The sequence below is a fragment of the Rhinatrema bivittatum genome, chromosome 4 (assembly GCF_901001135.1).
Source record: "Rhinatrema bivittatum chromosome 4, aRhiBiv1.1, whole genome shotgun sequence".
Lineage (NCBI taxonomy): Eukaryota > Metazoa > Chordata > Amphibia > Gymnophiona > Rhinatrematidae > Rhinatrema > Rhinatrema bivittatum.
The window spans coordinates 286919487-286933848 of record NC_042618.1 but is presented as its reverse complement, the minus strand read 5'-3'; the positions used below and the strand labels follow the sequence as shown (position 1 = coordinate 286933848).

Sequence of the window (14362 nt, the reverse complement as noted above, 5' to 3'; positions counted from 1 at the left end):
TATTGAAGTAGGTAACTTCTTCTTTTTTTTTTTTTTTTGCAAAAGATGTTACATTTCTACGCTCAAAAAACAAAATATTATACGAGAAATTATATATGAAAAACAAACTTTACTAAATGTCGGGAGACCTTCAGACATGGAATCGGCACTTTAGCTAATGAATCAGTTTATCATATTGATATTCCCAGTATAATCATCTGTCTCATCAGTCACAAATTTTAATGCAACTGTGACACTTTGAGTGGTCTTTTGCCTGCCAGAGGACAGAACCAGGCTGGATTCTGGAGATTTTATGCCATGTGCGCATATATGCGCGTATGTTATACAATGGACATATCTCTGGACGTGAGTCGGCAAACGTGCATACATGTGAGCCCGTGCAGTTGTTTCAAAGGTACCATCCCTGAGTTTTTGGACTTACTTTTTTTGGTCTGGTAATTTTGTGTAATTTTCCTTCTAGAAAGTAATTGTCACATTATCTTATGCTGCAAAATGTAATTTTTGTGACATTATTTTGTAGTGGTTTATGCAACAAAGCAGTTACTGTGTTATGCAATAAATGTTAGAGCTGAGATAAGTTGTTATGGTTCTGTTACCCACCATCACATACAGGCCTATCCAGTACCGAGCGGTAGGAAGAGCTGCGTTAGTGCCTGCGGCACCCGCGGTTACCGCCCGCACAGTGCAGCTCACCTACCGCTCGATCCTGAACTCTAATTGCATGCAAATGTAAGCCGTGGCTAATAAGTGCCCGTGAAGCGTTAGGCCCGCGCAACCCATTTTACTGTATAGAGCGCCTATACAGTATCCTGGGTGCGCGGGCCTAAGGCTTCACGCCACGCTGGTATCTGTCATTTCAAATGTCATTTGAAATGACAAATACCAGGAAGTCGGGACTGCCAGTTAAAAGTAAGTTGCTTCGCCGCTCAGTGTCTCTTCTCCCCCCTCCCGGAGCAGGGCGCGAAAAGCAGCCTTGCTCCGGGAGGGGGGAGAAGAGACACTGAGCGGCGAAGCGAAAAAAAAAAAACCCACCAAAAGCTAAAAGTAAGTTGCTTCGGCGCTGTGTCCCCCCTCCTCTCGGAGCAGGGCGCGAAAAGCAGCCTTGCTCCGGGAGGGGGGAGAATAGACACTGAGCGGTGAAGCGAAAAAAAACCCCAAAAGCGACTTACTTTTTTGCAGACATCAACAGGAACACCATCGTGGCTGCCCGTAGCTCCTCCCGACGAAGATGGCCGCCTGCACGGGGAAAGCGTGCAATTGGCCGCTGAAGACGTGACGTCACGTGGTCACGTCTTCAGCGGCCAATTGCACGCTTTCCCCCATGCAGGCGGCCATCTTTGTCTTCGTCGGGAGGAGCTACGATCGCAATGTCTTCCTGCTGATGGCTTCAGAATAGTAAGTTTTGCAGGCGTCCAAAAGTTTTGCAGGCGTCCAAAAGCGACTTTCTTTTGGGATCTTGACAGATCCCAAAAGTAAGTCGCTTTTGGAAAAAAAACAAAATTGTCGCTTTTGAAAAAAAAAAAAAAAATTGCTTTTGGTTTTTTTTTGCTTTGCCGCTGTGTCCCTCCTTCTCCCGGAGCAAGGCTGCTTTTCGCGCCCTGCTCCGAGAGGAGGGGGGACACAGCGGCGAAGCACAAAAAAACCAAAATTGCTTTTGTTTTTTTTTTGCTTTGCCGCTGTGTCCCTCCTTCTCCCGGAGCAAGGCTGCTTTTCGCGCCCTGCTCCGAGAGGAGGGGGGACACAGCGGCGAAGCACAAAAAAACCAAAATTGCTTTTGTTTTTTTTTTTGCTTTGCCGCTGTGTCCCTCCTTCTCCCGGAGCAAGGCTGCTTTTCGCGCCCTGCTCCGAGAGGAGGGGGGACACAGCGCCGAAGCTAAAAAAAAACCAAAATTGCTTTTGGCTTTTTTTTGCTTCGCCGTTTTTTTTGCTTTGCCGTTGCAGTCTCCGTGGCAGCCCCAGTCCGGACATCAGAGGGGGGCTGCAACGTTTTTTTCGCTTTTTTTTGGGCTTCGGGAGCAGGGGAGAGGACTGGGGCTGCCACGGAGACCAGCACCCATGATCGCGGCGGGGGCAGGTGAGCGGGGGCTGGGGGAAAGCTTTCCACCTACCCTTACCCATGCCTCTACCGCCTGGGTCAGGGTAGGTGGTAAGTTTGCAGGTTAAACGCGTGACAAAACGTCACGGAAAGATAGCGATAGTCGGGGCGCGGGTTACGGGATGCTAGGGAATAGCTAATTCGCTCGTTTGCATGCAATATCGAGCTAATTCGCTCGTTTGCATGCAGTATACATACCGCGGGCGGAAGGGGTTGCCCGGGGAATTTAGGACGCGGTAGGAGTAGGTTAAAGGGGATTCGGGATCGCAGGAAGGGCTAACGCGGCCGAAAACGGAGTACAAAGCGGCTTAGGAGCAGGGTAAACGCGGCCGCACTTTACAGGATAGACCTGATAATGTCTGATTCTTTTTTTCCTGATTAATTTGTGAACCTAAATTTTCTCTGATTGAGAAATTACAGGAGCAAGAAATTGTCATCTTTGTCAGAGGAAGATTCTCCATACTAGGGCTAAAACCCGCATAGTGTTTTCTGCTCATATATTTCACTTTGGACAGTTGTCATGTTGTTGCAATAAAACAGGATTGGCCAACCTTTCATGCAACAAGAACCAAGGAATCAGAATGCAAAGAGGCTTGTGTTTTCAAAAGACCGGGGGAGGAGGGGGAGTTCTCCCTTCCAAATGTATTACTCTCTCTTTCTCAATCTGTCTACCCTGTTCCCACCAGTCTCTCTCATTCCCCCCATCAATCTCTCTCTCTCTCTCTCTCTCAATCCCATCCTGTTCCCACAAGCCTCTCTATCAAACCCTTCACTCGCTCCACAAATTTATTTCATTCCTCCTATCCCTTTCCTTCCTGTCTCTATCAGTTTCCTACCCTATTTTCTCCATTCTCTTTTTTTCTTTCTCAGTTTCCCTCCGTGTCCCCTCTAATATCTGAAAAGCATCTTTATCTCTATGCTGCCATATGCTGTCCAATGTTTATCTTTCTCTCTGTCTCTCTCTGGTCCCATCAGTCTCTCTCTCTCTCTCAATCTACTTCCTGTCTCTACCAGTCTCTTGGCAGCCCCAGCATATCATTTCCAACCCCCACAAGAATGATGACAAGGACTCAGCAGCCCCAGCATTAACACCTCCTGCTCCCTCCCCTGCTTCACCCTCTGCCCAGTTCCTCCCCTAGCCCCCACCCCTCTCTTTCTCTTTCTCTTTCTCTGCCCTCAATCCCTCTTTCTCCTCCCCTCCAATGCTCTCTCTGCCTCTCTCACATGAACCCTCTGCTGTCACCCATTCTGGCTCCCACATACCCATCCCACTCTCTCCCAGCATTCACACGTTTTCAAGTCACTCCTCCCCAAAAGCATTCATCTCCTCTGTAACTGCCCCTTTGTGTGATTCTTTCAAACCCTTCCCCCTTCCAATCACAATCTCTAGAACTCTCATCTCTGTAGCCTATTACACCTTTGGCTTCCATTCTCCCCCCCCCCCCCCCCCCCCAAATTCTGCCCAGTTACTCCTTCTGGCACTGTTACCCTCCCTCTCTTTTTTTTTTTACCACCTCTGGCTTTCACCTTCCCTTCCACATTTACTACCTGTGGCTCTCTGTCACCCATCCTCCCTCTCCCTTCCCTTTAACCCTGTCTGACTCTCTCTCACACACACCCTCATCATTGCTTCTGCTCTACCCTGACAACATATCTGTTTTACATCCTTCTCCCCCCAATCATCACCATTGGCTTTCATATATCGATACTCTCCCCTTCGCTTTCTCACACCCCTACTACATTTTCCTATTCTTTTGAACCCCTTCCACTCCTATCTCTGGCTCTCTTTTATGCACTCTCTACTCCCTGCAATATGGCTCTCATACAGTACCCTATCCCAGCCTTCTCTTCCTCTGTTTTCTGTTGGCCCCTTCACACCTGTTGCAGAATAGATGGCAGTCAGGAATAAGATGCTAGAAAGTTCAATTTGCATTACTGACTTCAGAGGGGGGGGACGGAAGCAATATTCATACCTTCTTATCTCCCTCACAGCATAAGCTCCTCCTTGTGCTGTTCAGTTTCCATCCCTTTTCAGTGGCATTCAGCCCATCTTGCATTACTTCTCTTTCAAGCATTCACATACCTCATTTAACTTCATGCATGGTCACCCCCCCCTCCCCCCAAGCATTAATCAGCCCCATTCACTCCCTTCTCCCCTTTCTCCTTTTCAGCATTCACCCTCTTTCCATTGCAACAAATCATTTTGGCCTAACTGGAGCTCTGGGTGAGTCCTTCCTCCCCTTTGCAGTCAGCTGAATCCCAAGTCTTAGGAGCAAAGTGAGCTGCTGGGCCCGGGAAATGTACTCTCTGGACAGCAGATCAGAGAAGAGCCCCTCTACTCTAGGCAGCGGATGGAGCGAATAGGAAGGGCATAAGCAAATAGTTAACTGGCTCTTCTTTGTTGTCTTGTCAGCTCCAGTGTCATTCCTCCCTTCCCCTGTTATCTTTATTAGAAAAGTTTAATCTCCTAAGAAATAAATACTAGGCAATATACATTTTATCTTCAATTCATGCTGGTTGCAGACAGGGGGAATAAGTAGAGCTGCTAGAGCATGGATGAGGAGAGAAAAGCCTGTGATTCCTACTAAAGTCTCTCTCTTCTGTCTCAGTAGCAATCAGCAGCACAGTGAGGTCAGGAGGGGAGAGGCTGGAGTATGAAGCACAATGGCTCTTCTCTGCTATTGTGTGTGCTTCCTGCTCCAATTTGTCTCCTTTTGCTTTCTGCAGTACTGCTGAGTTGCCATGTGGCAAGGGGATTAAGAGTCACATTTTGCATATGAAAGAGCTGTGTGTGGCTCCCAAGTCACAGGTTGGCCAGCCCTGCAGTAAAAGTTGTCACAGCTTGCAAATAATCCAGCATTCTAAAGGGCCAATGTGGTAAATACAAATTATGCAGATCTTTATATTCTCCATCAATAAGCAGGGCTGAATTAACTATGACATTTGGTGGTGATGTCATCCAGTGGTGCCAAATGGACTCTTCTCTCTAAATTTTCTTTATTAAGCAAATGCAAGCTGCTCAATCTTTTTTCATTTGAGCATCAGCATAGATGTGTAGGCCTTGATTGATTGATTAATATCTTCTGGTATCTTCATTCTTTTCAAATTTTTCAGTTGCAGTCAGGCAAATTGCTACCACTGTGGCCAGATGTGTCTGTGTTTCCAAAACCCCAGGGCCTGGAAGATCAAGGAACTGCATAAGTCTCTGAAGAGATACAACCAGTCCTCCTCCCAGAGCAGAGCCTCATATTGCTTCCCAGATGCCGAACTGAGCAGGAGTTTCTCAAGAAAGTCTCCATCTGCATTGGAGTAGGCCAGGGACACCTTCCACTTCCTCAGGGTTGAGGAAACAAAAGAAGTGCCATTCTCAGGCATCGGTCAGTCCCTCTTGAGCACCTAGTAAAAGGAACTGGCACCGAAAAAGCATCAAGTCTCTGTGCTGTCGATGCAGCTGATGCATCATTCACCAGCGCATTAAGACCCAACACTATCGACATAGCTCTGGCGCATATGGCTCTGGCGCCACTGACACATTGTATCTTGTTGCCATTGATGCTCCTTCCCTCGATGCCTTGTTTGTTGGAGCAAGCTCCTGCTTCAATCGATACACCAGGCCACAGTGCTTCTGACACAGCTCTTAACTAATTTGCCAGTTCCTTCTATACACTTAGGAGGGTTTCTGGGGGCAAAAGGAGATATGCTTTACTAACCTCTGCCAATTTTGAGGGCAGTTTTGCCACTGAAGTTGAGCAAGGCCTATGCCTGGACATGCCAGATCCCATCTGCTTCATTGCCCCACAGGCTAAATTTTATAAAGTTCAGATGATGTGCAAGAAGATTGCATCCTAATTTCTGAAGAGAATGTTCCACTTCCAATGCCAGAGAACAGGCCAGCCCTTAGACCAAGTGGCAGGATTGAAGAATTTCTTTATCTCTCTGGTGGCTAAGGACAATTAGCGTATTCTTTAGACTCTCCTTTGTAGGTTTTCAGGTTTACTCCCACAAAAAGGAATCCCAGGTACCTCTGACCAGACAGATACTCCATTAGAACCCCCAAGAAGTGGTTCTCATCCTTAGCACTCAATTGCAGCAGAGTCCAGCCAGTGACAGGATATCCATCAGGAATGCACCTGTCCAAGATGACTGAGGACCTCTCCTTAGTCATGTACTTCATCATTGGTGTCCTGAATTAACATAGAAACATAACATAGAAACATAGAAATGATGGCAGAAGAAGACCAAACGGCCCATCTAGTCTGCCCAGCAAGCTACGCACTTCATCCATTTTTTTTCCCTTTTTCTCTCTCCCACCTGTTACTATTTGCTTCCAGTACCCTCCAGCCCTAATTCCCCTCCACCCCACCACCAATTTAGAGAGCAGCGCCGTATCTGCATCCAAGTGACATCCAGCTCAATTAGGGGTAGCAACCGCTGTAACAAGCAGGCCACACCCTTGCCCCATACTCTTACCCACCCCTGTTTTTATTTTTTTATTTGTTTTTTTATTTTTATTTTTTGGAGATAGCAGCCCTCCATCCTTCCGCTCCGTGAATGTGGAACACTAACTACTGGCCACTGGCATCCCGCTCAGTGAATGCCTCTGTGGCTACTGCCGCTCCGTGCAGTGTTTTGCTGCCTCCACTTTATTCACGTCCTCTAGACTTGATGGATCCACAGTGTTTATCCCATGCCCCTTTGAAGTCGTTCACAGTTTTAGACTTCACCACTTCCTCCGGAAGGGCATTCCAGGCATCCACCACCCTTTCCGTGAAGAAAATTAGTGTTTTCTGTCCTTTAGGATCTGAGGGGGGTGTGATGGAAATTTCCTCTGATCCCCCTACTGAGCATCTGGAGCACTCGTTTCCTCTTGAGGACCTCTCTCTCTCTAGGTTTCTGGATGTTGGGTAAGGTGCTTGGAGTTAACATTTGTATAGCAAGGAGTCTCACACAGAAGTCTTCATCTTTCTCCAGATTCTAGATACCCTGGAAGAGAAAGCAGCCATTACAATCCATGCTATCCTGCAAGAATTACAAACAATGTGGGAGAATCCAATTTCCTCCAACCCAGGAGCCAGGAAATTAAATTAGACCTAAATATACTTCAGGTTTTGGAGTAGTGCAACTGCTTCATCAATCAGTTTTACTGGAATCATTGCTAAAAAGGGCAAAGAATATTCTCAAATGCTCCACCAGGAAAAGACCACAGGCTCCTGGGCAACATTGGTGAAAAGGTATTCCAGAGTTCTATGCTTAATGCATGCATTTCTGCTCACCAGTTGTCTATGGTACAATAATTACAAGATTGTATTAAAAAACTGAAAATATTTCTTCATCCAGTAAATGACAGTTCTGCATTCCCCCAGTCTACAAGGCGCTCAATACAATAGCCTCCTCCTCATCAGCCTCCATCGAAGCACATGGAATGGCTTGGTTGAAAGTTTCCTGCCTGGGAAAACATTTCTTCGGAGATAAACTCAGAGGAACGGTTGCTCAAATCAAAGAGCAACATGTGGCAGTCCAATTGCTCTTGACCATCTCAGAGCAACAGTCCTCTTCAAGATGGCCCTACTTTGCTTATAAGCTAACAGCTTCCACCTCAAAGCCAACAGTGTGAAAGATGCCAACTAAAAGCAACATAGCAAGTCCAGCCCAGACCTGTACCAAGTTTTTGACCAGTTTTGAAACCCAGCAGTAATCCTCTCTGTTGGGGGGGGGGGGGGGGTGAAATCATTGCTACCTGGAGAAATGGCACAAGATCACCAAAGATAATTGGGTTCTCAAGATTGTAGAGTCTGGTTACCTCTTGCTTTTTTCCCGGTTTCCCATGCTTCCTCATTGCTCAGTCTTCAAGCCAGGTCTGTCTCACTCAACACAACTCTGCTTGAAGGAGGTGTCACTCACACAATGGGTGATAGAGCCTGTCCCACCCAATCAACAGGGGCAGGAATTCTACTCATGCCATTTTGTTATCCATAAGAAATCTGGGAGGGGGGGGGGGGATTGAGACCCATCCTGGATTTAAGAAATCTGAGCAAGAATCTATTTTGAGAGAAATTCAAGATGAAATCCTTCCACACAATTCTACCCTTTATCCAGGCAGGGAAGTGGATGTGTGCCCTGGATCTGAAGGACACTTATGCTCACATGCCCATCCATCCCTCCCTCTGGCATTATCCAGGCTTTGTGGTAGAATCCTCCCACTACCAGTATCAGGTGTTCTCCTTTGGTCTGTTAGTGGAACTGGATGTTTTTGCCAAATCTGCAGCACCCCTCTGTTGTGAAGACATCTGTTTACCCTTACCTTGACAACTGGTTAGTGACTGCGACTTCCCAGGAAAGAGTACTGACCTCTCTAAATATGTCAATTAAACTCTTTCAATAATTAGGATTGCTAGTAAATTTTGAAAAATCAACCCTGATTCTGACTCAAAAAAAATCAAATTCATCAGGGATAGACTCTATAGGAGAAAGCATTTTTTCTGACAGATCAAGCAATCACTCTCAGGTCCCTTGTTCATTGATTGTTGAACACAGATCAGACAACAGCCAGGGAATTGCTAGTTGTTCTGGGCCACATGGTGGCAGCAGTTCATATAGTGTCTCTAACCCACCTCCACATATGTCTCAAACAATGGGGCCTCCACTCCTAATGGGACCAATTAATTCAATCTTGACGATCTTTTTGAATGTCTCACAGGAAATGAAGCAAGAGCTTCAATGGTGGCTACAACCCTACATCCTTCAAGAAGTAGCACCATACTGTCTACTTCCTCATGAGGTGACATTAGCAGCACATACCTCCACCAAGGATGGGAATCCACATGGGTCTCTTCCACACCAGGGGACTTGATTGTTAGCAGAAAGGCAGTCTAGGATCAACCTTCTAGAGCTGCAAGTGTTCAGACATGCCTTAATGACTTTCTGGCATCTCTTTGAGGGGACAAACATTCTCATTCAAACCAACAATCAGGTAGCTAGGTTCCATGACAACAAATAAGGAAGTACAGGGTCATGGACTCTCTGCCAAGGATGATAAAGATATGGTAATGGGCATGCAATCATCAAGCTGTTCTTCAAGCAACCTATCTTCTGGGGCTTGCCGACATGTTAGCAGAAGCTTCAGCAGGCTATGTCATCCACACGAATGGTCCCTGCAGCAATCAAGAGACAGACTGTTCAGCCTATGGGGACATCCTCAAATGACTTTTTCCCTTTGAAGGAAAACAGAAAAGTGGAAAGATTTTATTTGATTCTTCCCAGTGAACTCTGATCCACTCAGAATGCTTTTTTTCTCAACTGGAATTCAGATTTCTTGTTCACTTTTCCACTGATTCTACTGATAGCCAGGACCGTACAAAAAGTGCTCAAATACCAGCCCATATAATTCTCATTGAACCAGTATGGCCAGGACAAGTGTGGTAACATACCTGGTGCAACTGTCCATCAACCCTCCAATTCATCTTGAGGCAGATCTATTCTTGTTAACTCAAGAAGAAGGATGTCTCAATTTGACAACCTGGATGTTGAGAGCTCGCTGATCACCCCATTTTCCTTACCTAGAGAAGTTGAGAGCATAATAGTGTCTATAAGGAAACCCTCAACTAGGAGAGTTTATGGCTTTAAATGGAAACTGTTTTCCTCCTGAAATCAACAATGCTCCTTAGACCCATTCTCATGCATGCCACGAGAACTACTTCAGTACTTGCTCTTTCTTTCTTCCTCAGGTCTCAGTACCTCATCAGTGAGAATACATCTCAGTGCCATATCAGCCTACCATGTTCAGATTGAGGATAAGCCAATCTCTACTCATCTTTTGGTATCAAAGTGCATGAAAGTTTTATGGCATGCTAAACCTCCAGTTGTCAGACCATCTGTTCCATGGGACCTTAAAATGGTTCTGGCACAACTTCTGAAGCTACCTTTTGAGCCATTGGAGCCTGCTTCTCTCACATTTTTCACATAGAAAGTATTATTCCTAGTCACAATCACTTCAGCCAGAAGATTCAGTGAACTTCAGACTTTGGTTCATTACTCTCTTTATATGGAATTCTTCTACAACAGAGTGGTGCTTCACACCCACTAAAAGTTTCTATCAAATGTGGTCTCAGCTTTTCATATTACTCAATCCATCATGTTACCTATGGTCTTTCAAGGCTAGCTAGATACAAATGAAAGTGAAAAGACCCTTTATTCCTTAGACTATAGAAGAACATTGGTATAGCAGTTGTCTGATAATCATTGTTCAATTGGCTAGTAGATTATATTGTACATTATTCTCCAGGAGGCCTCCAGATTAAAGACTGTGTCAAGGCACATCAAGTGAGAGATATGACTGTATCAGTGGCTCATCCCAGAGCAGTACATATAGAAGACATCTGCAAAGATGCAACTTATTTGTCAGCGCACACCTTTACATCCTATTATTGTCTGGGCAGTTTATCAAAAGGTGACAGTAAATTTGGATAAGCAGTTTTATGTAGCCTCTTTACCCAATAATATACTTTCCACTGTGGAGTCCAGATTGCTTATTCAGTAAATGGTCCTTTGCAGCCCTCAGCTTGGGACTCCCCTATGTGTCATGGCTAATTCAGCCCTGCTTGTCGATAGAGACAGTAAATTTTCTTACTGTAAACAGTGTTCTCCGTAGACAGGATGAATTACCCATGCTAATTACCCACCTGCCTCCCTGGAGAGTTGACTACATAGCTATACTTAGCTCTAAAATCAACTGAGGATCTCGCGAGGCAACACCTGTATGGGACTTCCCACACATGCTCAGTAGAGCAGAACTGTTATGAGCTAAGAAAGAAAGGTCCATCCTTTGCCATCAGATTGTATCATCATTACATGTCATAGTTAACTCATCCTGTTGTTTGCCGAGAACACAAAGCAAGCTCTCTCTCATACCTACCATTTTCAACCAGAATTGAAGTCTCTATAAGGGCAATTTTACCATCCAAATCTCCTGTCTGAAAATTGTCCACCCTATATGCAGGTAAAATTACTTGCATAGTTCCAGTAGGCGAGTACTTTTACCCAGATTGTGGTGTTGGCATTCCTGGGATGTGTTAAGTTTGGGGATAAAACTATGTGCACAGTTTTAGTTAGAAAAAATATCTGTAGAAAAAAGCAAGTGCAAATCTCTGCAGGTATTTTTTCCTGGGGTCATTTTCAAAGTAAAAGTATATGTGTACATTTCCTTTCAAAAATGATGCAAAGACTAGAGGTAAAATTAACCATAGACTTTGCAGAAATATGGACAGTTTGAAAATTGTCCACTTGAAGGTAATTTTGTAACATCCTGCATAAATTAGCTGGCAAATACATGCATAAGTTACACTTGTTTTTAGAGAGAAAGTATGTAGTATTATTCCATCAAAACAATCCATACACAATTACATCTGTTAAATGTCTGCACAAATTTTGGGGGAAAATTTATATGCATACTTTTGAAAATCCAAAAGAATGTTTATAAGAACAAACGAGGAGTTCATTCTACTCCCAGAAACTCCTCCTCTTAATTCATTTAAATTTGTGTGTGAACAGGACAGGATTACTCACATCAAGGCAGGCAATTTTAAATAAGACCATTTCTGCAGGTAAAATACTGTAGTGTTTAGCCAGTTGAAAACGCAAACTTATAATTTAAATGGATGACTTCTGTTTTTATCTGAAGGATGTTGTGTCTTCTTTGGAGCAGCAGTTTAGTCCTATGGTACAGGCTGAATTCTCTGTGTTGGTTGATGTGTTGCACAGACCAGAACTTCTGTTCCCTGAAGGAAGTGATGCTCGTATGAGATGCTGTGCTTTCTTGTCCAAGTACGTGGTTTTCATTTACTTCATCTACAAGTATGAATATGATGTTGATTTGTTGCACTCAGAAGAAAAATGTATAATTGACTAAAACATTTTTTGGGTGTTAAGAATCTTGGTCAACTTTATCTTTAAAACTCATTTTTAATCAATTCTTTTTTTACATTTAGAGGGCAATTTTTAAAGGCATTTTTGTGGGTAAATATCAATTTATGCATATAAATTGGCTGAAAATCGCTATCCCTCAATGTGGGTAAAAATTTGTTTGTTGCACAGTATGGATACCTTAGTCTTATTTTGGATGGTGTTGGAAAATAATGTACATAGATTGTATTTTTAAGTCTACATGTGTTATTTTATGAAGAAAATCTATGTGGACAAAAAGCACTTTGTACCTGCAGCAGGTTTCATGTATACTGTCTCTTTGAAAATGGGTGTAAAGTCTGCAGGTCAATGGACTCTTATCATATTGGATAATTGAACTCTTATTTTTCTAGTTATGCCTGTCATGAATAATCTCATCCTTTTTAAAGCAGCACTGCCAAAATATTATTAGAAATTAGTTAGTCATGTATTGATGAGTTCAGAGTTACAGTGATAATTTATTATACAGTTAAATGGTTGTATTAATTTCATATGAAGTGTAGTTTAGAATCTCATTTTAACAATACCAACGGAAAGAAAATATATATGACCCACTGCCAACTGTCTACCTTCGATAAACTGCCTCAGATGCAACATGCCAGTAAATTTTATTTCCATTTGCTTTGTAGTACTGGTACTTGGTGTTTAGCGATGCTTGCTTGTAAATCAGTAAATGCACATCCCATATGAGATTGAGTTGAAGGAGCTCCACTTGCCTTAGCTATGATCACAATGAAAATCATTGGTTCAGTAGATTGTGCACTAATGCTGATATGCAGGATCCCTATGATGTTTCCATATTCTCTTGGACTCTGCATTTAACAAAATTAGGCCTAAATTCATTATTCTTCTATATTTATAGTAGAATGATGGCCCGTGAACAAAAAAGGGGTGGGGGGGGGGGCGGGGGGCGATAGTGTGCAGCTGGCCACATCGTGGTGATGCGGTTTCACCTGCCGCAGTGCAGCCGCGCCACACATTATTACCCCCATAGTGACATGGGAAAAGGTGTAGTTATTTCCCATGGTGCTGCTGGCGATAATGTGAAAAACATTATCGCCAGCAGCACTGCCGGGACATAATTCACCCCACACATCACCGCTCTCCTTCCCTTAATTTGAATAGTACCACCGCGATAAGACAGGTATCGCATGCGATAAGCCCATCTTGCACTCCTCTCGTGGCAGGGGCCATGGGAGGCGCTTACCTTCGTGGCCCGGAGGCCGCTGCTGAAGCCGGGACCTTGCCTGAGGCCACCAATGCTGGGTGCTCTCATGGCCCGGTTGCCATCTTGCCGGCACGGCAGGAGCCATGCCGGGCTTTCATCATGCAGCTGGAGGCCGCCGCCGCTCCTGCAGCTGACCAAGGCTCTGCCTGCCTCTTTTCACCGTGGCAGGGAGCCACGGATTTCAGCTCCTCTTCGCGGCATGGTGCCGCTGAAGTCATCGTTTTCCCATCGGCCCGTAGACCGCAGCCCCCTGGGTCTTCTGTGGTAGGAGCCGCCTTCTGTGCTTCCTTGTGCGGCAGGGAGGCCGCCTCCCTCGTTGGGGCCTGCACGGCCTAGCTCCTGCTCCAGCATGCCGACGTCCTCAGCAGGGCAGCTGTCCGTGGTCCTGCAGTCGTCTTCCTGCTTCTTTAGGTACGGGGCTGCACCTCCTTTCTGGTTTTAAAGGGCCAGTGAGGGAGAGGTCCTCCTGGCTCCACCTGGATGACGTCATCATGGGAGTCTTCTCTTCAGCCTATAAAAGGCTCCTTCAGTCAGTCCATCCTTGCCTTCGCAAGGAGCAAGTTCCTCCCTGGAACTGTTCTCCAAGGAGCTGGTCTTCTTGGCCTTCTTGCATTCTCCGCTCCTCTGGGTATTCCTTTGTTCTTCGTTGGATCCTTCATTGTCTTCTCTATCGTCTTCTCATGGTCTCTGCTGATGCCTTGTCCTTTCTGATGTCTCTTTCATCCCGACTCCTGATGTTCCTTCGTCTAGCCTGTCGTCTTGATGTCCGTCCTGTCCAATGTCCTAGGCTTCGTTGATCCACCTAGCGTAGTCTGTGACCAGCCCGGCTGGGTTGGTAGGGTGTGCTGTGGCCCAGTGGTCCTCGATCACCCCCGCTGGGGTGCGTAGGGCGCTGGTGGGTCTCTTCCATCGTCAGACCTGAGGATCTCCTTGTTCTTGTCTGTCTCCTCCTGGACCTGGAGTCTCTGGATGTCTGCTTCGTCCATCCTGGCTGCTCTTCACCATGTGTCCAGAGAGTCCGTTCCGGATGTCCTGGATCCTAGCCTTGGAGGCTTGTCCCTTCTCCGATGCTCTGGACTCTG

The 14362-nt window shown here is 45.4% G+C and overlaps 1 protein-coding gene across 1 annotated transcript in view; it reads left to right on the top strand.

Annotated features, from left to right (window-relative positions):
• The window catches only part of ITPR2 (inositol 1,4,5-trisphosphate receptor type 2), a 1380003-nt gene that overhangs the window by 757741 nt on the left and 607900 nt on the right, over positions 1 to 14362 (top strand). Inside the window, 1 exon segment of the mRNA XM_029597493.1 lies at positions 11772 to 11914. Coding sequence (XP_029453353.1) covers positions 11772 to 11914 — 143 coding nt within the window.